The following is a 27,943-nucleotide window of genomic DNA, read 5'->3' as shown; positions in this document are numbered from 1 at the left end:
GGAGCACGTGCTGTATGCTTTTAAAGGCTAACACAGCTCTGAGGCTCTCAAAGGAATTTAAGATGAGTTAGCTGAAATATCTCAGGGAAGTCACACTGCTGTGTGGCCCCTGGGCTAATCTATACACATCCAAATGGATTTTGGACTTAAAAGTCACCAAGTAGTCCTGACATAGATAGGCTACCACAGTTTCAACCATCTGAGCTGCAATAACTTGAAGGGGTGTCAAATCAGCTTATCAGAGAAGAGTGTCTCAGAGCAGTTTCTACAAGAGATCTAATGTGGCCGAAGTTTCTATCTGAGGTTGGTTTCCGTGCAATCATTTTCGATACTGGCTCCATATACACTTCAACATTAACCATGCCTTAGCACAGTTGTATCAAGGTGAGTCATGTCTGTGTTAACACAAACACCCTGGCCATGATATGGCTCTCTATCGCATCTGACAATGATGTCACAGCATCATGTAGTGTTCTCATGTGGCTATATAGTCCAAACTGTGAGAAGCAAGATTATGAACAGATGTCACACGGGAACATGCAGTGTCCCACTGAATACTTGACAGGATGCTTGGCCCTTTTTTTAAAATCAGTTTTTCACATCTATCTTCTTCAAAGTGTTTACAACCTTTATTGATAGTTGCTCTCCATTGTGTCTTTGATATCAAAACTTATGTTGGATGAGCTAAGATTCTATTTAAACGTGTCCTAAATATTTTCATTGACCACCCCTCCTGCGCTTTATGAGCAATCTTATTTCAGGAGTTTTCATCACTCATTCTAATAACATGACCAGGCCATCTAAGGTGAGCTTTGATATGCCTTAATACTCTTTCTACTATATTAATTGTTGAGACTGTTTCTCAACAATGGACCTTCAGAATAGAATAGAGACAGCACATGTGACCAACACAGAGGGACCTTCCACTACACTGACCTAGCTGGGGATCAAGCTAGATACATAGGCTAGTATACTGCAACTCCCTCAGGATAAGCTTTGGGAAATACTGGGCTTAATTCGAAGAGGTAGAGTTGCAAATAAAGTTACACTCTGTGACCTGCAGTCTATTCACAACTTTCCCTGCTGGGTGGTAGCCCGGGGGTTGGCATTCTGTGCCAGCTGCTGGTGACCACTGCAAGCATAGAAAGACCTCACCATTTTAAAAGAGAGTTACTAGAAAGATGAAGGAGGATTTCAGGGTGTGGGGACAATTTTTGAGTGATTTTAATGGAGTGTCATTCTGGAGGGAGGAATGAATAATGGAGGTTGATTTTAAGACATACTCAGTTGCTTTGGAAGGCATGGGTTTTGGGGTATTTTACCAAAGCAAATAGTGCACCCACCTGGTTCCTCCACCTGAATGATAACAGGGATAGTGCAAGATATAACATTTCTGGATTTTTTCCTATTTTGGTTCCAGTGGTCATTTGGGGAATGGAGTTTGCAAATAAAAGGGTGTGTTTCTGGTGTGACAACATTGCCGTTATACATGTTATCCATCACCAGTCCTCCAGATCACACAGGGTTATGTGACTGGTAAGGGCATTTGTACTACCATGTTTAAGCTTTAGCATCTATTTCTCTTCCAAGCATGTGACCAGGGTTGATAATAGCATAACACATTCACTGTCTCATTTTCAGATGTATAGATTTCGGGATCTGGCACCAGGAGCCAGCAAGGAACCTGAACAGATACTACTAGCTATAGAATCTTAGCATATGATGGTTGTCAGTGTAACGCAGATGTCTGTATCTCCGCAAACATTGCAGAGTTAAATTTTGTGTAATTCCAGGATCTGGAAGGCCTGTCACCAATATGGTCAATTGCAGAGGAATGTGTGCTGCAGTACATGGTGTTGTTAGCAATCCGACGACTGGCATCTTCAACCATCTCTACTCGCCTATTGGCCCTCACATCTGTCAATAGGCTAAGCTGTTACCCAGTGATTTAGTTCGAAAGTATAAAGCAGGGTGGTCTGGAAGCACCAGCCTGAGTGAGGATACACATCATTCCATCACTGTTAACACACTTAGGGATCTGGTGCAGATTCTGGAACCCATAAGTGGCTGTGGACAGGAGATGGCCTTACTCAGGCTAGCATTTGTGGCAGTATTTTTTGGAGCTTTTAGTATCAGTGAGTTAGTAGCTGGATCCTGTAAGGTTTCTTCTGGCAGACCTTTGGAACGGAGGAATATACACTGGAAGGGGTGATTGGTTATATTCACCTGGAATAAGTCAAAATGGATCAAGGGGGCCAGAGTGAATCCATTATTCTACAGGATAGTGGCAAGCCTGAGATCTGCCCAGTGAAGGCTGTGAAGGCATACGTGACAATAAGACCAGGGAGGATGGCCCCCCCTCTTCATTCACGGTGATGGGCGTCCCCTCACAACATACACCTCTACCCCGATATAACGTGACCCGATATAACACGAATTCGGATATAACGCGGTAAAGCAGCACTTCGGGGGGGCAGGGCTGCATGCTCCAGCAGATCAAAGCAAGTTCGACATAACGCAGTTTCACCTATAACACGGTAAGATTTTTTGGCTTCCAAGGACTGCGTTATATCAGGGTAGAGGTGTATTAGTTTGTTACAGTTTTAAGACAGGGACTGATGAGATTGGGGCTCCTACACATGAATATGGTTCCCTCTCATTCAGGATTGGGGCAGCAACAGCAGTAGCCCAGCTGAGTATGGGAGCTAGAGCAATTCAGGCAATTTGGCATCGGCATTCTCAAGCATACAGAATGTACGCGAGACCCCAGGTGGGGAAGCATTGTTACTTTTCCATTGTGTTTTCATTCCATATGTAGGTGGATGGGCCAGGCAGATGATTGGTTCTGCAATTCCCCACCACCACCACAACCACTTGGCCAGGGAATATGAAGGGGACTTGCTCCTTAAGGAATTTAAGCTGCCCATAAGAATCAATGCAGAGCAACACAATGTCATCCTGCCACTAAGTACTGAGGCCACAGCTCTACCTTAAAGCTCAAAACCAAAATAAAAGTAGCTTGGTTTTCACAGGTAGTGACCACCTCTAGCTACCACTAAAATCAATGGGATTGGGGGCCGGGGGAGGGGGAGAAAGATCAGACCAACTGTTTAGGTCAATTGGTTCTGTGCTATATGGCTAACTTTAGGGGACCAAGTCAAAGTTTTGGAAAACGAGAACCTACGTGTTTCTCAGCAGTACTAAATAATAACGTATTTTTTTCTGTAAGCCTGCACATATTTTGTTGCGACATTTTTAAAATACTTTCCAAAAATCCTCACTAAGTAGAATGAATTATATAGGGTCAGATTGCAAGACTATTCTTGAAAGCATGTGGGCAACAAGGCAGGCATATACTAGCCTTATCATACATGGCAGTAATAGATTTTTTTATTCGAAAAATTAACAGAATTGTATTGGGCAAAAGTATCTGGCCTTGCTTTCAGGGTAAATTATGCTAGTGTAGTGAAAATAACGGTACAGAAAAGACACAATGATAATTACTAAATGTTTTTGTTAATCTATTTAAATATTAAAGATTTCCCAGTTTAGGATAGGACTTGCAGCCTGCATCGATATTAACTGGTGACTTCCAAACACAAATGTGTGAAATACTTCAAAGCTTCTCCATGTGTTAGATTTGATGGGTAAAGCTTTTCATTTTAAAATGTTTATTTGTTTTAACATTTCCTATTCCACACATTAAATGTATCACTGCAACAATGTACATATCTTTTGCAAATTCACAATCCAAGTAATTGTCGACAGAAAGGTTTAATGGCAGTGAGACCTTTCATTACTAAGGTTTCATTATATTTCCAAGACATGTAACATTACATTTAGAAATACATATATACTATGAAGTGTTACCTAAACAATTAGAACAAATTAACTTATCTAAATGATATGGCTAGAGCGGCACGGCTATTGAGAGACAAGTCCAAGCTCTTTCATGAGTCATGCTATCACAGAGTCCCAACCAGCAGCTCCAAAGAAATTTCCCTGGAGGGAAATGGGCTGCAACAGAAAATGAAGTTACCTGTAACTGGAGGTTCTTTGAGATGTGTGGCCCTTACCTGTATTCCACTGAGGGTTATGCACATGTGCCTGGAGCTGGAGCTTTTAGTATTCAACAGTCCGCACATGCATCCTGTGCCACCTCATGGTTAAGCCTGAGGTGATAAAGGACGCAGCTGGCCACTGGCATCTCCAGTTCCTCCTCTACCACAGATCTGTTGGATCCGCAGCAGAGGGAAAGTACGGTGGGTTTGGAATTCTAATAGGGACCATACATCTCAAAGAACCTCCAGTTACAGGTTAGTAACTTTGTTTTCTTCTTTGAGTGATAGTCCTTATTGTATTCCAACGATGGTGAATAACCAGAACTACTTATGCGGAAGAATGGTGTAAGGAGACTGTGGAATGGAGAACTGCTGCTCCAAATGAAGCACCCATGGCGGAATCATGCACTAGAGCATAGTGAGTGGAAAAAGGTGTGTATCAAACTCCACATGGCTACCTTGCATATGTCTGCAAGGGGCACACTGTGGAGTGTGGCTGTAGTTGTAGTTTTGCTAGATCAAAAAAAAATACAAAAATTAAGCATCAAGATAGCTCTCTTGAGGTTCAACTTAAAGGTTACAAGCAAAACAAAAGCACCTGGGGTTAACACAGAGGAGTCCACAAGCCAATAAAAAATAACCCTAATCGCATCTACCTAGACGTTTCTTGACTTACTTACATATATGGGGTTTCAGATAAGCAATCATTACGTATGATCTGATGGTTTTCGCAGAAGGCCCTTCCAGAACCATATAGGTAGGGGCTGGGTAAAAATTGAATGGCTGTCCACCAGCAGATGAAAAGCACTAATGGCAGCTTTATGGAACTGAGGACCAGTCCTGAGTCCTTCAGAAAGAGGAAAGGGATGCCCATCGCTTTGGGGACAAGGCCCTGTCGTGTAGCCCAGGAAGTGAAATGCATCCATTTGGCATCCATCTTGTGGAATCTTTCCTGCTTCTTGAAAGGACATCTTGCATTGCCAGAGAGTACTCCTCAGCTAGTGGAGGGAGCCATCCAAAAACCCAGCCATCAGTCGAAGGGTGTGCAGGTTGGGGTGTCTGAATCTAACGTTGTGTTAAGTAGCTCTGGGAACATCCAAAGCATGAGTGGAGGGTGCTTCAACATTCAGAGAAGAAATGGGAGCCAGAATTGGTGAGGCCAGCAGGGGGTGATCAGGATGGTTGCTGCTTTCTCTCATCTGATCTTGTGGACTACTCGTGGTAGGAGTAGCTGGGGGGTGGGCATAGTTTGTGCAGTCCAACCAATTGATGATAAGGGCTTCCCCCTAAGACTGAGCTCCGATTTCTTAAATTATGAAGCTCCGATATCTCCCCTTGAACAATATTGGGTGCATCTGGTAGTGGTGTGGGATGCGAAAAGATCCCTAACTGGAGTTCCTAATCAGTCAAAAATGTCCACGATTGCAGAGTCGTGAGGGTGGAGCAGAGGTGTAGTAGTTTGGAACGCTCTGAAGTCACCTGGATGACCAATGAGTTTGGTAAAGAATGAGAGAACAGGAACACTGACCCTTTGGTAAGGACATACTATTACTTCTCAGCCCCTTTCGGGGTGGGTGCATGTGTGGCTGGGGTACACCAGTGTGTGCCGGTTGGAGGATGGCATCATTTATTGGTAGGACCAACCTCACTGGTACCGAACTGTGCAAGATGTCAAGCAGACAGTGCTGACTGGCTTGTACATCCTCTAAGGGGATCTCTAGGACATTGGCTATTCACACAGCAATTCTTGGAACTGGTGATAGTTCTCCAGTGGAGAGGAGGGGATTGAAGAAGTGGCTGCATCTGGAGAAGATGAGGGATACCGGTGAAGTCGGGCTAACCAGTGCGTCAACCAACACTATGTGGGAACGTCTACTAGACGAGGACTGGTAGTGGCAATGTGGAGAAATTCTCTTGAACCTAGCGGGATCTTTCAGAGCATGAATATTGGGGCCATGACCCAGTTGACCTGCTGTTGCATAGCCTGGGACCACGGTGCCGGATACCAATTATGTGGATAAGGAAAGGTGGGAAACTACCATGGTGCCACTGGAACATTCCAGTAGTCATGCTTCCAAAACGAGAGATATGGACAATGTCAGACATCCATATCATCTGAATCAGAGAAGTCAGAATTCTCGCCAAATGGTGGTACTGTCAGAACTACTGAAATAGAAAGCAGCAGGAACATAGCGGTCAAAGGGTCCCTTCAATCTGGTGATAAGATCGGGGCTCATGGAGACGGTAGTTCCTCCAGTGCAAATAACTCATGGGCACCCAGGGCTCTTCCCATCTCCCAGGGGTCAATGGTATCCGTTCCACTGGAGTAGCCAGTACAGGGAACTGCATCTATCTGGAGACCGACAGTGCCCGGGACACCAGCAGAACTGGAGCAGATGGGAGTGGCAGAATCTGTGATTGACCTGGGCAGATCCAGCTATCAGTGCGCCCATTTCTCGGTCTCGTGAGACAAGGAACGTGACTGGAACTCATGGTCAGTGCTGAATCCTTCATAGACTTGGAGGAAAACTTACTGCTATGCTTAATATGCGCATGCTTCCTTGGTTCACGGCTATGCTCCAGCATGAAGTCCTTAGCACTGGTACTGGCAGAACACGATGGTGGTTCTGCGGTAGGGGGAACATTGTTCGCCTGTTCAGGCTGATATACAGGGGAGTTCCCCAGCCATGATCCGATGCTGGTCCCATGGCATCCTCCATAAAGTCTTTCCTGAGATAGAGAGTCTGGTTCTCTTGAGTACCGGCAGGAAAGGAGAGGCAGATATTGCACGTGGCTACAATATGGGCTTCCCCCAAGCAGTACAAAAAGTGCTGGTGCTCATCACTGATGGAAAACGAGTGAGAACAGGAAGTACAGGTTTTGAACCCCAGCGTCTTTGGCATAATTCAGTACCCAGTCCTGCGTTCTGGGGGGAGGGAAGCAAGGGAGTAGTTTGGCGGAAAACACCATATAAGTGGCATCCCAATTTCTAAATCTGTTACGAAAAAGGGGAGGAAATCAAACAAAAAATACAGAACAAACAATAAATCTAAACTAAGTACTAGATAAACAGTACTAAGGATATTTTTGTAAACTTTCAGAGTAGAAACTCTGACTCAGACTAAGTGGCGGTGAGAAGGAACTGGAGTTGCCGGCGACCTGCCGCGCCCTTTATCGCCTTGGGTGAATCCATGAGGTGGCACAGGGTGCATATGCAGACTGTGAGGGTGCATTGTGTGTGCGCATAACCCTCAGTGGAATACAATCAGTCAAAGAAGAACATGGTCTACTGACAGTAAAGAGCAGTAAATCTTGAGTGAGTTTTGACTGTAAATATGCCTAGACCTGAAGAGAAAGGCATCTGAAGTAGTTAACTTCTTTTACTCTCTTTTTCCTCCTAAGAACCTATGCCCAGACCCCACAGAAGGGCCTCAGAAATGACTGGAGGCTTTTGAAAGAATGCAGTCGTGCTGCCACTTCCCCACTGCATGAGTTTGGGGAATCTTCAAAACCATTTTGCTACACGTGTTTCATGCAGTAGCATGCATTATTTGTCCAGAGCTCAGCAACAAGCAGATGAATAAGGAACTGGGTTCTGCAGAACAGCTGCAACAGCTTGAGGAAAATAAATGTTTATTTCATTTTATTATGTTCCTTGTAGACTGAAAATGACAAGATAAGAGGGGGAAGGGAAATTAACACAACAACCAGTCAAAGCTGGTTTGCAAGCTCATTTTTCTGCTTATCAGATAAATGATTTAATACTACTTACACAGATTCTGTGCTGTTTTTCCATCCAAGATTCTTAATTCTTTAACTCGTTTCTTTGGCAGAACTACTTTCTTTTCTTCTGTATCATCTACTGGCTTTTTAGCTGTAAAATAAATGTGTACATACGAGTTTCTAATTCACCAATAATAATTTTAAATTTTTAACAGAAACAACTTCGTTTAAGACACTAATGCTATCTTAAAGGGGGAAAAAATAACTTAATTTTTTTCTTCAGTTCAAGGGAAAAGAAACATGTTAGCTCACAATAAGATCTTCTCATAATCACAATGGCAAGTAAATCAAAATTATAAAGCAGTAGAAGGGACATACAGAATTTACAAATTGAAATTTGATAGGACACCCTGATGTATACTTCCGCTCTTGCAAAAATACTAAAAATCACAGAAACTGTTTCTTTTCTCAGTTTTTCTTCATTTCAAAATCCAGCACATTCAACAACAAACTCTCCAGTGATTTGATACAGCTCAAAGAAGATGAGAGCCATCTGCTGAAGCACCACCATTTCCTGTACCATTCTGAAGGTTTCCCTTCCAAGAACTCATCAGTCAAAGCCCAGTTTTGTTTATGAGATCTAATGACAATACTCTCCAAGTGGTATAACTGTAGGCATCCATTTTCATTTTTAATATTGTAATGAAAATTATGAATACCGTTGCTATAATGCATGAAATCAAATCAGAACTATTATAAATATTCTAGGTTTTGGATAAATAAATGTGCTTATCTAATTGAAAGTTTTATATTTGGAACTTATAAAATTAGATATACTAACACTTCATATTTTAAATTTGTACATATGAACACTTTCACATAACTGGACATATTAAATATGTTTCATGCAAATGTCACAGGTACCTATTAAATTAATCTTAAATTCTATCAAGCAAATGCACACACATGGCTTTCTTTATATCTGAAGATCCTCAGAGGTAAAACGGAAAGGGAAAAAAGGGTTTGTAGATTTGCTTTTTAAGACTCTTAAAGGTGGTCTGTAAAAGTTAGTAGTTTGTTTTTCAACTTTAGGAAATTCATATTTTTATTATTCTGGAAGACAATAATGAATGCCAAATTAATGAAATTATCTTATTACAAAACACACAAGGATGACAGCTGAGCAACAGAAAAGAGAAGGCACATCTAGTTGTTTTGTGGAAAACTTACTCTTCGTTTGTTTACACTTTTTGAATTTCCAGTGACCAATGAATGTTTGGAAGAAACCAGGTTTCTGTCAAAAATGCAACACTTCACCTCCCTCAACTGTAACATGGGAGTGAACATCACACTTCTTCCAAGAGCCCCCAAAACAAACAAACAAAAAGCAGCAAAACCAGGACTCAACTGCAAAACATGATTTAACCTAGCTTGTACCCTTTTGCAGGTCATCTTTAAAAAATGATGATACAAATATTTGTCCATTTGAGATTAGAACTTTGATGCCTTCGGAGACATAAATGAAGGATACAAATCAAGAATGAGTAACTGTCACCTAGGATCTGATCCTGCAAACACTTCTGCACATAAGTAACTTTACACAACAGAGTAGGTCCATTGAGCGCAATAGCAATGGCCTACTTCCATGCTTAAAGTTACGCAAGTGTTCATATCTGCAGGATAATCAATTCAGTTAGTATATAATGGTATCAAAAGCAGGATTAAATTTTACAAGTATCAGTCACCAATAGACTTTTATTGGCTATCACATTCTATTGGCCATCTCCATTTAATTGAAAGCCTTCCCCAGTGTCTGGGAGACAATCTAGTCTCAATAACTGCCCCATTTCCCACTGCTTCCCTTCCTGTAGCAAAGTTATATGGACCTGAATTTCCAAAATGTCATAATTACCTGTTTTCAGGATCAGGAAGGAATTTTTTTTTCCAGTTGGGCCAAACTGGTGAAGATCTGGTGGGGTGTGTTATGTGTTGGGGTTTTTTTTGTATTATTGGGGGTGGGAGGGATTAGGGGAATGGGTGTGTGCGTGTGCGTGTGCGCGTGCATTGTTTGCAGCATTGTGGAACAGTAAGATTAAAAGGAAAAAGAACAGGAATTGTAATATTAAGAGATAATGTACAAATGTTTTGTTCATCGTAATTTGCAGCCAATGTCCAGGGAAAATAAAAAGGGCCAGATCCCAGAGTTAAATGAGACCCGGGATTTCACTGGTAGATCTTTTGCCTGTAGGAAGAAGAGTAGACCTTTAAATTTCACAGACAGAGGTTCCCTTGGCTACCTTCCTCACAGGTCGAGGGCTAGAGGATTCAGAAGTGAGATGAGTCCTAGAGATAAGCTGAAAAGGGTCTACCCTGAATCACTGGTTATATGGTTGGAGCCCTGTAACTCCACACGAGATCCAATTAAATGGTGGTGCAAGAGAAGGGGCTAGCATAAAGCACTCCTCATCTATTGTTAAATTAAGAAAGTTGCTGCCTGCTGTTTAAATTGATTCTGTCGTTCATTTACCTACATGTCTTGATCAATATTTGCAAATTGTCAACAGAGGGTCTACTCAGACACTGATCGCATTTGCTCCTGTTTATTATATGGTAATGTACATTATGCACAGGTGTTTTTGGGAGAGCTCTCTTGGGAAAGTAATGACAAATATTTACTCCTCAGACATTAGTTTAATAGTCAATATCCATGCAAATTTCAACATTTACACAGTAGCATGGATCTGTGGCTAGTAAAAGTACTGTGGAAAGGCAGGTTTCAGAGTGGTAGCCGTGTAGTATGTATCAGCAAAACAACGAGGAGTCCTTGTGGCACCTTAGAGACTAACACATTTATTTGGGAATAAGCTTTCGTAGGCTAGAATGATTAATACAATAACAGCTAAACATTAATCAAAAACCTAGAGATTGCAATCTGGTAGTATTTCCATTCATCTCTATTATTTATATCATTATGCCTTATATTTGAAAAAAATCTGTAGGTTTAAAAAAAACACATTTATTTGAATATGTGTATACACACAGGCATACGCTACTTAAAGTACTGGAGATAAGGATATTGTTAAGTCCTCTGCCGCCATTGCTATTTGCATTCTCTCCCCCTCCTCTCCCTTCATTGAGGCAATATACTGTGCATTAATAGGATGTGTCACTCAGGAATTAATTATATTTCATTACTAGTTACATTGATTAATAGTTGCTCAAGTTGCCATGGCAACTTTAACATACATGTTGAATTATACGCCAATAGGCGTGTGCTAAGTGAGTTTAAGAAGTGTAGCCATATTTGCATCCGCAGTAGAATACATAGCATGGATTTATGTCAGTGATCTTAAAGAAGATGTAAATTAACGGGGAAAATATAAAAGAATGATTCTCTAGTCTAGCTGGACTGCAACGCAAATAAGCATAATTTTAATTTAAAATCCTATGAATACCCTTTACCATGGCATCTTGACATCTCACGTTTAATTTAAAAATGAAAAATCTACAAATGGAAGACACTAAAATTCAGAGATTCTCCAACTTTTTCAGAGTGTAGACTGCCCTAATAGAGACAGTTTCACAGACATCTCTCCCATTCAGTTGTGTGGACCACTTTCCTCTTTCGCTCTTCTTACAACATCCCCATGGAAACTACATCATTTGCATATATGGAAGATAATATTAGGAAGTAGTGTATATCTAGCTTCCTTTTGATGGAAAAAAAAAGGAGTGATCACATAATAAGCAAGCTCTTAAAATCCCATGCATATACTCTGATAAGTATGAATAAAAAATCATGTAGGAACCTTCACTTTGATCATGGATATGCTACTTTTTTTTTTAATTTAAGAAATGTCTGTATCAGATACTACACTCACATGCATTGTTTACTTCAGCTTAATACAGTATTTAGTGTGGACCATATATGCAATGTGTAAACAAACATATATCTGAATTAAATTAAATTCATGAAACAAGAGCAAGGTCAGACATTTCAACAAAGGCAATTTCATTTTTGTCTTACAATTTCTGTAGTTTTTGAGTGTGGTGAATATTTTGACAATGTTTTCTGCAACAGCCATTACTTTAGTGCAAATCTTTACATGTGTGCTCGTGTACATACATACACACAATAGCTGAAATATATATAAAATGTGTATACAAATGTTAAAATAGAATACTTAAAAAGGTAGATGTCATTAGACTCAGCGAATTGCAGTGCAGAGATATATTTAATTATATATATGCACACACTAATAGGCTGAAATCAGATTTGTTGTGTCAGAGAAAAGGTTGCTATACACATTGATTTCTTATTCGTACTCATGTAGAGTACTGATTAATATGTTAAATGAGAAAGAGGAAGTGATTTATAAATTCTGTGTCAGACCCTTAACTCAGGGTTTCCAGTACATTAAATGTTTGTGTTATTTAGAACCCGAAATTCATTCTGAAGCAGTGTTTGTGTTAAAATTGTATATTAACTGTTGTTTTTGTAATTTACAAATATATCTTCCGAAAGGGATACTATACTGAAGGAAGTGAATATAATTTTTACTTAACCTGAAACCTATTCATCAAAAACTGAACAAAGGGTGGGGGGGAGAGCACATCACTGGGAAGCATTTGTTCAGAAAACATATTTCAACAAAAAACAAAATATTCATGCATATGTTGAAAATCAGGGTAATTAAGAAACTAGCCTCATTCTGAGTGTTATTAAAACAAAATCAAGTTACAGTAAACAAGCGTTCATAGTTTTATTGTTTTACTTGGTTGAATGCTGCTTTATACATTAATTATTCTTCACTGGCAAACTCCTGTATTCCAAATACTTTGTTCTCAAGAAAACAACAACACATAATGAAATAGATAGCATGAGATTAATTTTAAATGGAAAAACAATACTTTGGGAGGGGGGGGTGTCTGCTTTAAAGATAGACTTCCCTAAATTGGGATGAGTGGAACTTTCATTAATTAATACTATTTGCCAGAAAACCAAAAGAACCGTATCTCTTAACTTCTGAAGCACATCAGTGCCTCATACTGTCTATACATATACGATGATTTCACTGTTTTATTCTTTACTTCTCTTCACTCTCTCCCTCAACCAAAAAAGGGAGAGATAATGCAACTCAAATCAAGGAAAATTAAAAGGTTCAGGTGTTGGGAAAGGCCAGCAACAACTCTTTCCAGAACAACAAAATGAGAGTCTAAATTAAACATGTTGGTAAGCAACCAAGATTTTGTTTTCATTTGGTGTTATGTTCTATTTTGTGAGTAATAATGTATTTGTTTATCAAAGCTGGAGGAAAAAAAGCTGATGCAACCTGCTGTAAGAGATTGTTTTCCATTCCATTCTTATATGTTATGTACCACATGTACAGCTGTAAAGCGTGTATCTTCCGTGATACCTACAGCTGTGAACTAACTAATATATCCCACAGAAAGAACTATTTCAATTTTACACCTGTTTAGCATATGAAGACGTAACAATGACATTAGTCAAAATGTTCCAGAAGTTTAAAATATATTAAACAAGACTAATGGTAGTAATCACAAGGAACATACACAAACATGTTGTAATGGTTCAGAGACCTAATTAAGAGGAGGGAAGGAGGTTACTCTAGTACTGTAGTTGGTACAAAAATCTGCAAGCACACATGGCTTTTGGAAATTAGCAGCTGCATGTTAACTAATATACTTGTACACCTGTTCATTCACTCAATTACGGAACACCATTAAATGTTACCACTACAATATGTTTAGCAGCCCTAATAGCATTAAATAAGATTTTATATTTTACCCTTTGGGTTGACATTTTCTCTCTTTTTTCTTTAATTAGTTGGTTTTAGAGTTTATTAAAACGACTAGGAGTGCAGCCTAAAACAACAACATTCAGAACAGTGAGCATCCCTTCAACATCTCAGACAAACACTGTGTTAAGATGGCATTAAAGTTGAGACCACATCAGCATAACAGTCTGATTGATTGATGCATAAGTGTTTGTAATCCCAATACAAAAGAAGATGGTGTTTAAGAAAAAAGTTACTTACAATACAGTAATTGTGGTTCTTGGAGGTGTATTGTCCACACAGATTTCACTCTTGATGTGCATGTGCCCCATGCACACAAAATCAGATTTTTGAATAGCAGTGTTCAATGTGTTCTGGGAGCCTTTACAACCAATGTAGCTGAGGAGATAAGGGAGAGTGGCCACAACCACTTCTTACTTCCTTCACCAATGAAGAATTCCATATGGAAGGATTCAAAATGAGCAGGTTGTGGGATCCATTTGGACAACACATTTTGAAGAACAACCGTTTCTGTAAGGTAAGTAAGAATTCTCTCTTTGAACAATTGAATACACAGATTCCACTTTTGGTGATTAGCAGTCAGTATACAATGCCTCGAGATGAGTAAAAAGGAATCCTAATTGAAGATCAACTGATGGACCGTTGAACCGAAACTTGCATCTGGTCTAGAGGCCAGACCCAGAAGACTTGAGAGTTCCTCTTAGGGACTCTTGCCTAAATTGTCTGCCCCATTTCCAGGGTTATCCAGGGTGAAGATGGATCAGAGTCTAGCACAGGGGCAGTCAACCTGTGGTACACGTGTCAAAGGCAGCACGCAAGCTGATTTTCAGCGGCACTCACACTGCCCGGGTCCTGGCCACCAGTCCGGGGGCTCTGTATTTTAATTTAATTTTACTTTACATAAACAATAGTTTAGTTATATATTATAGACTTATAGAAAGAGACCTTCTAAAAACATTAAAATGCATTACTGGCATGCAAAACCTTAAATTAGAGTGAATAAACGAAGACTTGACACACCACTTCTGAAAGGTTGCCAACCCCTGGTCTAGCAAATATGGTCTGTTCCTCTGAAGAAGCTGTATTCTTCTTTCATAGGAGTGATTTGGTCTGATGTCCTCTGCCTATTAAGGGCTATAGTTACTTATTACCTCTCTTCATCTGGACAAGGCTAAAGATGCCAGTACCAGTCCTCTGGCTGAATCAGTCTGCACTGAGAACTGTCTCAGTGCTATCTTGCATCCATGCCCACAAGTCCATCAGTGACACCGGCTCTAAGTTGCTGGTGCTGATGTGCTCAGTGTAGGCATTCTCAGTGCAGTCACCATAGGTACAGTTATCTGGCACCAAGACACTCAGTGACAAAAAGAGGTATGCTGACTGTGTGCTACTGAGGGAGAAGGGAAGAAGGTGGCACAGTGCTTACTATGTGAAGTGATTAGCAGTGCCAATTTCTGCAGCTCTGCCTTGATGCTTTGAAATGTTGGAAGAGTTGGGGGAGGATTTTTATTTTCTCACAGGGGAGGGAGATATCTACCCTGGTATGTGAAGTGGTGATTTTTACAGCTACTTTTTTTGGTCAACACCAGAGCAAAAGAGTGGGATCTCTGAGTGTGCCGTGAGCTCTGGGTGACATCAGAGATCACCGGGACATGAAAGAAGTGTGACTGACTAGGTGGAGGTCTCTCCAGTTGCTTATTGGGATCTAAAAATGTCTATTTGATGTTTCTAAAAGATGCATCTGCAGTCTATCTTTTAAGAACACAAGAATAGCCCTACTGAGTCAGACCAATGGTCTATCCAGCCCAGTATCCTGTCTTCTGACAGTGGCCAATGACAGATGCTTCAAAGGGAATGAACAGAACAAGGCGATCATCAAGTGATCCATCTCTTGTCATCCAGTTCCAGCATCTGGCATTCAGACTCCAAGGGACACCAGAGCGTGGGGTTGCATCCCTGATCATCGTGGCTAATAGCCTTGAAATTATCTAATTCTTTTTTCTTTTTGATCCAGTTATAGTTTTACATCCCCTGGCAATGAGTTCCACAGGTTGACTGTATGTTGGGTGAAGTAGTTTCTTGCCTTCAGTGTGTGCTTTGAAAAAGATCTGCATACTGAGCAATGCTCAGGAACATGTCCTTCTAGGTATAAAAGGCATGCCAAGTGTACAGGCGCTGATGTGTCTCAGGTCTGATCAATCTCGAATCCTGGAGACATAATGTCGACAATTTTGGTTCTACGAACAGAGGCAGGAATCCTATCTTGCCCATAACTTTTATAAATCAACTGGCTGAATTAAACTAACAACTAATTAATTTACTAACAAGTAAACTTCAACTAATCTCTCTGTAGGTGAAGAGAGGTGGAACCACAGGGTTCCATCTCACAATCATGGGAGTAACAAGGAACTGGGATGCAGCTGACATTGCTCCACCCTTTATACACTCAACTATTGTGACAGGTTTCAGAGTAGCAGCCGTGTTAGTCTGTATCTGCAAAAAGAACAGGAGTACTTGTAGCACCTTAGAGACTAACACATTTATTTGAGCATAAGCTTTTGTGGGCAACTATTGTGGTTGCAAGGGCTCCCAAGGACCTGAGTGCAGCCACAATAGACAGTGCTATTCAAAAAGAATGTGATTTTGCACACCAGGATGCATGTTCACCAAGAGTGGAAGCCATGTGGACAATCACTTGAAAAACACCTGGCCCCATGTCCCGCCGCAGCAAAATGATGGCTGAACATCTTGACTGTTATATTTTGCCAGTATGGTCATCTGCTTTTTGTTATAAAAATATCGATTAAAAAAACCAAAAGAGTTGCACAGTGCAATTTAAACAGAACACTGCGAGGCAAACATACCGTGTGCAGCTATTTTACATAAAGAGATACTGTTAAGAAGAGAAATGCAGATGTCTGTTCTTCTTACGTAAAAAGCATCCCTCTATCAGCAGTTTTGACAGTAATGTTACAGCGCGTTAATTCCAGAATATGCTATTATATTATAAAATCTTATTGAAAAGAATGACATTAATTGGACTTTTTATGCTTTAAATAATATGCAGGAAATTATCTGGATATATTATGCATCGTAATCATGTGGCTAATATCTCTTATGTTTACGGAGAAATTTAAAAAAAAATACCTGCGCTGAAACATGAAATGGCTGTCCAGAACTAGAATGAGTTCAGATTCAGATTACAGGTTTCCACTCACTAATTGGACTGAGGAATATCTGTTTATTAAGAGCACCATACCCAGTGTATTAGAGGCTACAGACTATTAAAGCTGCACTGCCTTGGTTTCATAATGTTTGCCGTGGCATAAACGTGAGAGTTAACTCTAAATCTCCTTACTTTCAGGAATTTAAAAGCAACTCCACCAATGGTAAAATATTATTCTGTAACAGGGGCCAGAAACCAAACCTGGTTTCAAGTAAGCAAGCATTTAACTCGGTGTAGACTTCACATGTGTACAGTTTGGAGTCTCATAGCAAAGATGAAGACACAACCAGACTGTCAGACAAAACAGCCACTTACTAGTCAGAAGAGAAGACCTTTTTAAAAACAAAGATCTACTCCCAGTAACGTCAAGGTTGTAAATTTGGATTGTATCTATTAAGCAGGGTGGGACAGTGGCACCAATTGGAGGGAGGGGAGCAACCCCACACCCCCAGTTTTTGCACTTGCTCAAAGTTCCAGAATTATTCTGTGCTTAATTACTTAACTGTACATAATCACTTATTCACAATTAAGTGGTTCATGCTGGTTTTGTGACAAACAGAAAAAGGGTGAATTTTGCCAGAAGTTAATGGCATTCCCACAGAATTTAGCAGAATTCTATGGAAATTTCTTGTCAAATCTGAGTGAATTAAATTAAAATGTCATTTCATGTTTAATCCCGTGTAGTCCTCTTCTTTTTTGCACAGGAGGCAGAAATTTTATTTTGTTTATCAACAGCAGCAAACATTCTTGGGGACAGTTTGGGAAACAGTCCAAAACAATCTCCCTAACCGTCTAACTAGATGGTGCACTCAAATCCACAAATGATACACAATTTCAGACCTGAATCTGAACTCCTCAGCAACTGCAAAGGGGTTGACAATCTCAGTTGGCAGGCATTTTCTTCTGCTTCTGAGAGTCCCCCTCACCAAAAGGAGACCAAATGCAGTTTATAATAACTAACTTAAAAATCCCAACTCTTAATCATAGAATCATAGACTTTAAGGTCAGAAGAGACCATTATGATCTTCTAGTCTGACCTCCTACACAACGCAGGCCACAGAAGCTCTCTGACCCACTCCTGTAATAAACCCCTAACTTATGTCTGAGCTATTGAAGTCCTCAAATCATGGTTTAAAGACTTCAAGGTACAGAGAATCCTCCAGCAAGTGACCCATGTCCCATACTGCAGAGGAAGGCGAAAAACCCCCAGGGCCTCTGCCAATCTGCCCTCAAGGAAAATTCCTTCCAGACCCCAAATATGGTGATCAGCTAAATCCTGAGCATGTGGGCAAGACTCACCAGCCAGAAACCCAGAAAAGAATTCTCTGTAGTAACTCAGATCCTACCCCATCTAACATCCCACCACTGGGCATATTTACCACTCAGCCTTGAAGCCAGATATGTCTTTTGCCCCCACTGCTACCCTTGGAAGGCTGTTCCAGAACTTCACTCCTCCAATGGTTAGAAACCTTAGTCTAATTTCAAGTCTAAACTTCCTGATTGCCAGTTTATATCCATTTGTTCTTGTGTCCACATGGGTACTGAGCTTAAATAATTCCTCTCCCTCCCTCGTATTTATCCCTCTGATATATTTATAGAGAGCAATCATATCTCCCCTCAGCCTTCTTTTGGTTAGGCTAAACAAGCCAAGCTCTTTGAGTCTCCTTTCATAAGACAGGTTTTCCATTCCTGGGATCATCCTAGTAGCCCTTCTCTGTACCTGTTCCAGTTTGAATTCATCCTTCTTAAACATGGGAGACCAGAACTGCACACAATATTCCAGATGAGGTCTCACCAGTGCCTTGTATAATTTCCTACCCTTGAGTGCAGATGCAATCACAGAAGACAGGCAACCATGAACTAGCAGCAACCATAGTACTTACCAGGTGGTAACTGGTTTATCTAGGGAGCTGAAAGACTAATCCAGCCTGACTGGGTAGGAAGTTTTCCCCAAACAGTTCTATAAACTGAGTTTCCTTAAACAGGAAAGGAATAAATTTAGGGATACTGTTTCCCGGTACCCAGAAGCCAGTTCTTAGGGGGAACCCAGTAGGCAGGCATGGGATTTACGAGCTCACCAGCAGTAAGTGCTACCCTTTCAGTGGCTGGCTCCAGACTCCCACAGTGCTCCTAGCAGCAGGCATCTCACAGAGGACCTTCCTTATTGGTCAGGCTAGCTCTACCTTCCTGTAATTTTTCCAGTCAATAAATTTTAACTCAAATCCCTCCCCTTTCTCTCAGACACTGCTCATCCTCTAAGACGACATGCTGGTGGCCATCCAGGAATAACTGCTGTAACATCCCTGAGCCGACAGGGGTCCCTATCATTCAAAATAGTCTCTGTCCTCTCTCCCTCTCAGTTGCCTTGAAACTGGGACTCTGAGTCTTCTCTTGGCCCCTCTGCCTCCCAGGAACAGCCACTTCTCCCTAAGTTACTAGCACAGACACCAGAAACCAAGGTAAGCTTCACAGGGAGTTACAAACAAAAAGTGACCATCTTGTTAAAGCTACTTAATCCTGCCGATAAAAAATGGGGGACTCTCTCAGAAGGCTACTATAGAGTTCAATAAATGGATTGACCATTCTGTTAAACTAAAGCTACTTAATCCTACTGATAAAAAAGGGTGTACTTTCACCAAGAACTACTACAGAGTTCAACAAATGGATTGAGTACTCTGTTAATGAAGACGTCATTTACTGCTTCGCTTGCCAACACTTTGATGGTAATTCCTTACAAAAGGGTGAAAAGGCTGGGAAACGAGTATTTATTGATTTTGGATTTTCAAAGTGGAAAGACATGAGTGATCTTTTTCAACAGCATGTAGAAAGTGTATGCTACAAATAATTGTCTTTTGGACTGAATTTTTTGTGATTCTAGACAAAAAAAATTGCTTCAAATATTTCAACAACTAGATTAAAGAAGTTTAGGAGACAAGGAGAAGATGACTCGGTTCTTCATCAAGCAACATTTTCTTGGATGTCAAGGATCAGACAATCAAGTAAACTTTGCTGAGTTCCTTGAGATATCAGAGACAGATATAAACCTATGTTCAAAAAGGGAATGTCGGAAGGGTTTTTTTACTTATCTCACAATTATCAGAATGATCTAATTTGAGTTTCTGGTGAACAGTCAGAGAAAACAACAACAGCTGACATTCAAGATCAAGAAACCACTATTATTTTTTCTGTTTTCACTGATGAGATTAAAGACATTTCTAAGAAGGAACACCTTACTCTAACTATCCGATACCTTCATGTAAAAGAAAGAGCTACTGATACTTATCAGATGTGAAAAATTTGCACTGATTCCTTAGCAAACTTTATCTATGAAAAAGTACGCAGTGGGAGACTCCACTTGAAGTTTTGTGTGGGACAAATGCTATGACAGTACAAACATCATGAATGGGTGTAGTAACAGAGTTCAAGCAAGAATAAAAGAGAAGGCTCCCCATGTGGGTACATTCACTGCCATGCCCACAAGCAAAACTTTGCTTTAGTCAACACTATCTCAGATATACCCGAACTTACAGAATTCTTTATCATTGTACAAGTGTCATGTCACTTTTTGGTCAAAAGCAATACCAGACACAAGTTATTTGTTCAACCTCAGAAACAGATCCAGCAGAAAGTTATTCAGCTCGATCAAATGATAGCTACCAGGTGGTTTTATTGGTACTGAGCAGTAATAAGATAAAACTGCACTATGAAGCTATTTTCACTGTACTTAAGTCAGCACATATTCAAAAGTTTTGGGCGAGCCAACTGGATTCCAAGCTAAGATAAAGTCACCTTTCTTATTGTATATGTTTATCTTGAAAAGAATAATTGTTGTGACAAATGCATTATCAGAGCAACTTCAATAAAGTGGATTTGTTTTACTACATACTACACACTTGATCAAAGGAATTCAAAAAGAACAAGAATCAGCAAAATCTGATGCAGCGTGGGGGAAAATAGTGGAAAATGCAAAAGAATTTGGTATTGGCACTGAACTGGATTTTAGGACATCTGAATAGTCTAAAATGCCCCAAAAGAACTCAAAGTTTCCAAGTTGCCTGTTGATTATCTGTCAACCAGTACTATTGGGATAAAGAATATTGATAAGACAAGTCTCTGATAGATTTCAAAAGACATTGTGCAGTTCTTGACTGTTTAATTTCCTAGTTCAATAGGCATTTTATGGACAATCAAGTATTATCAGAATGTATGTATTAGTCAAAGATTACTCACATTTCAAGAAACTGCAAGATTTTTCACACTTTTATAGTTCACACAGTGACAAAGTACTTTTGAGATTGCAAGTCTCCATGGCAAAATCATTCATGGCACCAACAGAGAAGGAGATAAAAAGAGTATAGACACTTCATCCATACAGCAATCTTCAAACACTTCCAGTTGCATTCAGAAGTGTGAAAATTGCTACAGATCACCCTTACAGCGCTCGTCACAACAGTTTCATATGAGCACTTTTTAAAAAATGTGCAGTGGAAATGAGAGGCGAGCCACCTGACGCTAACAGCTCTGCAACAGTCAATGGTAAAACAAACCTCTCAGCCTTGAGAACATAGTGGATGGTTTCAGTAGAGACTGACTGTCACTACCCTTTGAAGTTCACTAGCTTGAAGAACTACATGAAATAAATCAATTAGCCATCAAGTTGTTTGTTTTATTGTATATTTCAACTGTCAGCTGAAAAATCAACCTCCCCTCTCTCCCCCCCAAAAACAATTTCAATGTATGTGAGGAGGGGCAGGTGTTGAACTTTTCTCCTTCCCCATCTCATTTATAAATCAGTGTATCCTAAAGCCTGAAGAATAAAACCGATGGCCTTTCATTGTTGAACCAGCTCATCATCATCACACAACTTTTTCTCCACTCCTGGAACACAATTAGCAATTATGCTAACAAGATGTTTTTTAAAGCTTTTAGAATATTTATTCTCCAGTTATAAAATGATTTACAAGGAGGTTATCCTGAACAAATTAACCTGATGAGCATTGCATGCTGGGATGAATTAGTACAGACCATAGTATTAACAAGCTATATGACTGCTAGTCAGGGCCGCCCAGAGGATTCAGGGGGCCTGGGGCAAAGCGGGGGAGCTGCGGCGCTTGTATTCACCCGGCGGCGGTCCGGGTCTTCGGCAGCACTTCGGCGTCGGGGGGGCCCTTCAGTCGCTCCGTGACTTCGGCAGCACTGAAGGGGCCCCCACTGCCGAAGACCCGGACCGCTGCCAGGCCAGGGCTCGCAGGGCTCCGGGGCAAATTGCCCCACTTTCCTCCCTCTCTGGGCAGCCCTGCTGCTAATTCAACCAATGTGATTACGCCCCCACAATTTGGGTTGTATTTCTAATGGAAAAAATAACACTCTAGAGTTCTGGATCATAGAATTATGGCTTCTTTCATGTAATTAATCATACTCTATCATAAAAAAAACTAACCCCCCTTCTAATAAGTTGATATCACTTAGAAAAGAGGATATCTGTGGAGCAGAAGAGTAGTGTGACAATTTAAGAGTATAGATAACTAACTATAACAATTTAGATTAAAATCACAGGGCATTTCAGATATGCTTTGAACAAGACCCTGTCTTGCAGAAGTGATGAGGACCTGTTTTACATGTCATCTGAAAGGCTGTAACAGCAGGCACACTAAGGGAAGATTGTCACCTACTGGATCGCCAATTTAAACTTCTTAATCACATGGATTTGCATAAAAAGTCTCCAACTCTAAAACCATCTTAATGTATGGTACTTACACCATACTGCAATCTCAAAAGGTCTAACTGCAGTACAACATTAATTCAGACAAATCAGCAGAAAAATATCAGATTACATATGTACTAGTATCGGAAAAACAGGGATTAGAAAAGGAAAGCTTTTGGTCAACCAGGAAGTGGATGAATCAGTGTGGAAAGCAATTGAGACATTGGATGTTACAGATAATGTATGATGCAATTCAGCAACTGTTTCCGAAGGGTACGTGTGATTATTGAATTGTGGTTGAAAAATCTCCGAACAGCCCTTCCAAGGATACGGAAAGTAAAACTTCTAAAACTGAAATATTGTGTATGAATTATCATTTTACCTTTATGATTAACAAAGAATTCTAGTGTGGCTGAGGGAAAGAATTCACAATTTCTCTTTCTCTATTGAATGTTATATATAGCATACTATATGTCATGCACAGAGAACACACATAGTGTAGCTTTAAAAATCAAAACTAATTTTCATAATAATCCTTCTGAATTAGATTAAACTCAGTAAAATAAAGCATACAAAAAGACAAAATCTGAAAATGTTACAATATAAAAGGCACTGTCATTCCACCGTTATTAAATAAAGGATTTAACAATGAAAAAACGGTTACAGTCAGAATTTATTAGCAATACTTTTTCTCTTAGCAACATTTTTTTAAAATGTTAAATGTCCATAAAAAGCAACTTAACTAAAAATCAGATAAATAATGTATTCAAAGGTATCCATATTATGAAGAAAAATATGAATAGGAAATAGATTGCCCTCTAATTACTCCACTTTGCTATGCATTTTTACAATCCGCCTTGGTAATAAAGAGCAGCAGTTAAATGCAGGCTTGGATAAAAATTATTATGCCTTTTGCATTCTTAAAAGCAAACATGTACAACACTTTAGAAGCACTTCTGCATCAGGTTACTAGAATACCAAGTCATTCATTTTCTCTCAAAACCTTGTTAATTTCAGGATTATGAGCATTAAAAGTTTGAAAGAATTATTCTACTTAAAGTGAAAATACTGTTTAAAAACCATCAAGCCATATAAATCCTTTCAATTCCAATAGTAGAGAAATATCAGTCTAAAACGTAACACTTCAATAAGACACCTTCCACTATAATTCACAAGTGGGATGAAAATTGTAAAAAGACTGGTTTCTTATTAAATATATTTCCCCTCCCCCTCATCCACTTTTTAAACAAGGAATTTAAACAACTTGGCTTTTCTTTTTTAGGAAAGCCACCAGCAGACAGTCTCTCAGAAGAATTCCCCAGTATTACATTCAGCATTGGTGTGTAATAAACTGAATAGCAAAGACCCTCCCATAACCTAGTCAGTTCTGGATCTCCAAGGAAGTGGTATTAGCTATTTGACATTTTTCACTTGACACTGAAATTATGTCCTATCTGTCCTTAAAGACCTATATGTTAGTAATAAAGGCAATAGATCCAGGTTCATGGCCATATTCTAATTCAGATAATTACAGTCTGCCTTAAATAACATTTCTCCTACAGGTTTCAGAGGGGTAGCAGTGTTAGTCTGTATCAGCAAAAACAATGAGGAGCCCGGTGCACTTGATGAAATGGCTTATAGCCCACGAAAGCTTATGCCCAAATAAATTTGTTAATCTCTAAGGTCCCACAAGGACACCTCATTGTTTCTCCTACAGTTTCAAGAAAAGTCTCTCTCTCTCTTTAGGTCTCATTTCCCATCACGTATTTTTTGGGGTAATAGATTACAAAATTGTTTCACTTTGCTTTTACTTCTGTTTGTACTATATAATGTCAATGATTAATCTATTAATCGCTATATGTTTGACATTGTTTTGTGTGTCTCTTTTCTTATACTTTTTCGTTCATAAAACTGCACTCACAAGATGCTAACTTGCACTCGCACAGCTGTCCATTCCACATGCAAGAAAAATGATAGACAGGACATTGGCTAGTATTTGTGGGCATCCCAAAACACAATGAATTTTGAGAACAGGACAGGTACTTAGCATATCTGGACAGGAAGGAAATTCAAGGCATAATGGGAAAGAATGGGAAGACCAAAAACAAAATTAAGGAATGAAGAGGTCGCATAATTGTGTTTCTTACCACACCTCTTCACTTCATTAATGAATGTTATAGGTAATGTGTGTGTGTGGTGTTTTGTTTTTAAAAAGGCAAGTATTTACAGATATACACTGCCAGATTCTGAGTTTTACCATCGCAGGCATGCTGGAAGAGCTGCACTACAGCAAGACTTAGCCAGAATTTCTCCAGTGCCTGCCAGAGATTGCATATGGGGGAAACAAGTCTGCATCCTTCCAAGCAATGTAATACATGTTTCCCACAACTCTGCTGCCTGATGGACAGTTCTCCAATTATGGGGAAAAAGTAAGAAGGCCCTGAACATCAAGCTGATTGTCTTAATTTGAACAGTAGTGAGAAGTAAGGGGACCATTAGACAGGAATGAGGTAGTCCCTAAAAGCAGGAGGGGGCTGGGCCTACCCAAGATCTTTCCTGCCCCCGCGCAATAATTTGAGCACTGCTGATGCAGCAGAGCAAAATCATGGCCACTTTTAGTTAGCTAGTGCATCGGGCAGAGGCACTAGCAGGGAGCAGTGATTCTTCCCTCGCCCCCAGGTTACAAAAAAGGCTAGCAATAGGAGTATCAAATATGTTAGCCTGTATCCTAATGGGTCTTTTCAGTCATGTCAAGCTAACTTCATTGAGCTAACACATTTCAAAGAACACACCCTTTTGCCTATCAAGTCAGGTCCTAAGTGGTTTGTACAAGCCTCTGTGCAAATACTCCAGGGACGGGGATGGTCCTTATGCACTGTGTAGGATTGGGCAGAATGACACTATCATTTGAAACACATTTGAGATTCTTCAAAAATAAAAAGGAAGAAATAAAATTACCAATGTTATCGTCAGAAAATCTTTCTGTAGATGCCTTATCTGTTCTATCAGCCTAAAAATATGGCTTCCACACCTCTTTCGTCAATCAGCTTCAACAAAAAGCTAAAAACGTGACAACTAGTGCTGGTTACAGAATTTCCAAATGAAGGTCAGTTAGAAAAACTAAATGTGGCTAAGGAATTGATATGGATTAAAGAAGCTTTAAATGCTATTCATCACCTGAAAAACTGTAAATCAAGTATTGATCGCATTTCAGTTGAAATCTTGAAAGGAAGCAAAGGTAGCTTATCTGTCAGGAAGTAAAAGATTGAGAGTAAAACACAGAAATGGAGAAGCAAGGCAATTTTCTTTACCACAACTACTGATGAGGTAGCAAAGAGTCCTGTGGCACCTTATAGACTAACAGACGTATAGGAGCATGGGCTTTCGTGGGTGAATACCCACTTCTTCGGATGCAGCGAAGATGAGGTGTAACATTGTCCTGGAAAAATTTGTTTCTATATAATATGACCAAAAAGAATTAGAGAAGAAGTTAACAATTAAATAACAGCAAAGTAGTCCCACACAAGCTTCAGTACAGGAAACATGTCACCACTTGGGAAGACAATGTCAGTCAGTAATGTGAAATTCACTGAAAGATGTGGGAGAAAAGAGTAATTAAGTGGGTGATGCACATTTTTAATTTACTTGTACTCTTATATGTTTCCTAATAACCTCTTGTAAGGAACTGATTCCCCTTTATTATGAATGAAGTGACATGAACAAAAACAAGCTCTTTATACTTCATTTAATATATTTCCTGATGTTAAAAGACAACGTATTTGACAGGAGATGGAATACAAACTGGGGGCTTTAGTGGTCGCAGAGAATTAACAGCTACCTTTTGTTAAAATGAACTACAGGAGTAGTTGATCAATATTTCATATATAAAGCCAGTTTAATGACAGTTCATTGATTCACCTAGAATTTCTTATCCAATCGTTTCCTTTCTGCTAGCAGCATCTCCCACAATTCTGTTATTATTGGGCTGATCTCTGCCTCTACTTCACAGTTTCAGAGGTGATTCAAAGCATGGCACAGTGCATGCTGACCAGGCCTCATTCTATTGCTTGCCTCCAGATAAGTCATTTCAAAGCTCTATAAAACTTATAGAAAGATATAACACAAAATGCCAACTTATTAACTATGTACAGCAGGAAATTGTCTGCAGAATAGTTGTCGAAAAAAGCTGATCCCCCCTCCCACGCTTAACAAGCCATTCAGGGTGGGTAGAACTGTGGGAGATATAGCTAGCAAAAAGGAAATTATCAGTAAATAATTTTCCATTCTGTAGCCTAGTGTCTCCTACAGTTATGTCTGGGAAGAAGTGAGCAGTGAAACAAGTAGGGAGGGATAAAGAGAAAAGAAAAATAGAATGAGATAGAAAAGGAATCTCCCCACCTCCTCCCCACCCCATGAAGTTTGCTCAAAAAGCAATACTATTACTGGGCCACCATCTTCAGTGCCTTCCTGCCAAAGGAGGCCTCCGCAGAAGACGAACTTCATTTTACAGTGTCTGGTAAAGGTGTTAGCCGCTGCCTATTCGGCATATCTTAGAGATGGAAATGCTTGTTCAGCCCATGAGAGCACTACAAATCTCATTTGTTCTCAACTAGGGACTCCTGAAGCTTTGTAGGCCCCAATACATAATCTGATCCATCTAGCAATCAATAGCTTAGAAACTCTGAATTCTTTTGCAAGGAGACAAAGAGTGCATGACCACCTCTTGGATTCTGTAAGCTCAGTGTAAATGTTAGTGCTCTGCAGATGTCTAAGGTGTGCCAGAGCCTCTCGATCAGACGCTGTGGCCTTGGACCAAATGAGGGAAGGATTATCTACTGAAAGGCACACAAAGAAGAGTTCACTTTGGAGAGAAATAATTGGAGTTCCCAGTACCATCTTGTCTTTGTGGAATATGAAGGCTGCCCACTTTAAAACTCTCCTAGCAGGTTTGACAGAGACAGAATGCCGATATTATAGTCAACGCTTTGAAGGGATGAGCCATTATGACTTTAAATATCAGTGGCAGGCCTCATTTACAGAAAATTGGTCTGACCACTGGTCTGGCCAGTCTGACTGCTATGAGGAACCTGGATATTTGCAGTTCTCTGCCAGAGAGCCCGAGCATCCTGTGAATAAAACACTACTAATGGCTAATAACTGACGTGCTATGGTCTGGGCTGAAGCCTTTATCCACGCCATCTTGGAGGGTGTCCACAATAGCTAGTATCCCTGGATTTATGGGGTCTGCACTGTGCATCTGGCACCAGACACTGAATCTGGACCAGAGAAAGAAGTAGGCTTTTAGTGTAGAGACTCTCTATGAGCTTGGAAGAGATTCTGAGTGTTGTTAGCACTTCCATTTCAATAGCCAGGCTATTACTTGGAAACTGTCCAAACTGGGTGGAGAAAA

General features: G+C 40.0%; 1 protein-coding gene across 5 annotated transcripts in view; it reads right to left on the bottom strand.

The window, feature by feature from the left end:
- Positions 1–27,943, bottom strand: part of DIAPH2 (diaphanous related formin 2) — an 874,039-nt gene that overhangs the window by 536,046 nt on the left and 310,050 nt on the right. For all 5 annotated transcript variants that reach the window (XM_034781186.1, XM_034781187.1, XM_034781188.1 and 2 more), the window contains one exon: positions 7,834–7,935. In XM_034781186.1, coding sequence (XP_034637077.1) covers positions 7,834–7,935 — 102 coding nt within the window. The remainder of the gene's footprint in view (positions 1–7,833; positions 7,936–27,943) is intronic.

This window comes from Trachemys scripta, chromosome 9, assembly GCF_013100865.1.
Source record: "Trachemys scripta elegans isolate TJP31775 chromosome 9, CAS_Tse_1.0, whole genome shotgun sequence".
Taxonomy (NCBI): Eukaryota; Metazoa; Chordata; order Testudines; family Emydidae; genus Trachemys; species Trachemys scripta.
Note: the sequence above shows the minus strand (reverse complement) of the source record. Positions and strands in the feature narration are given on the sequence as shown.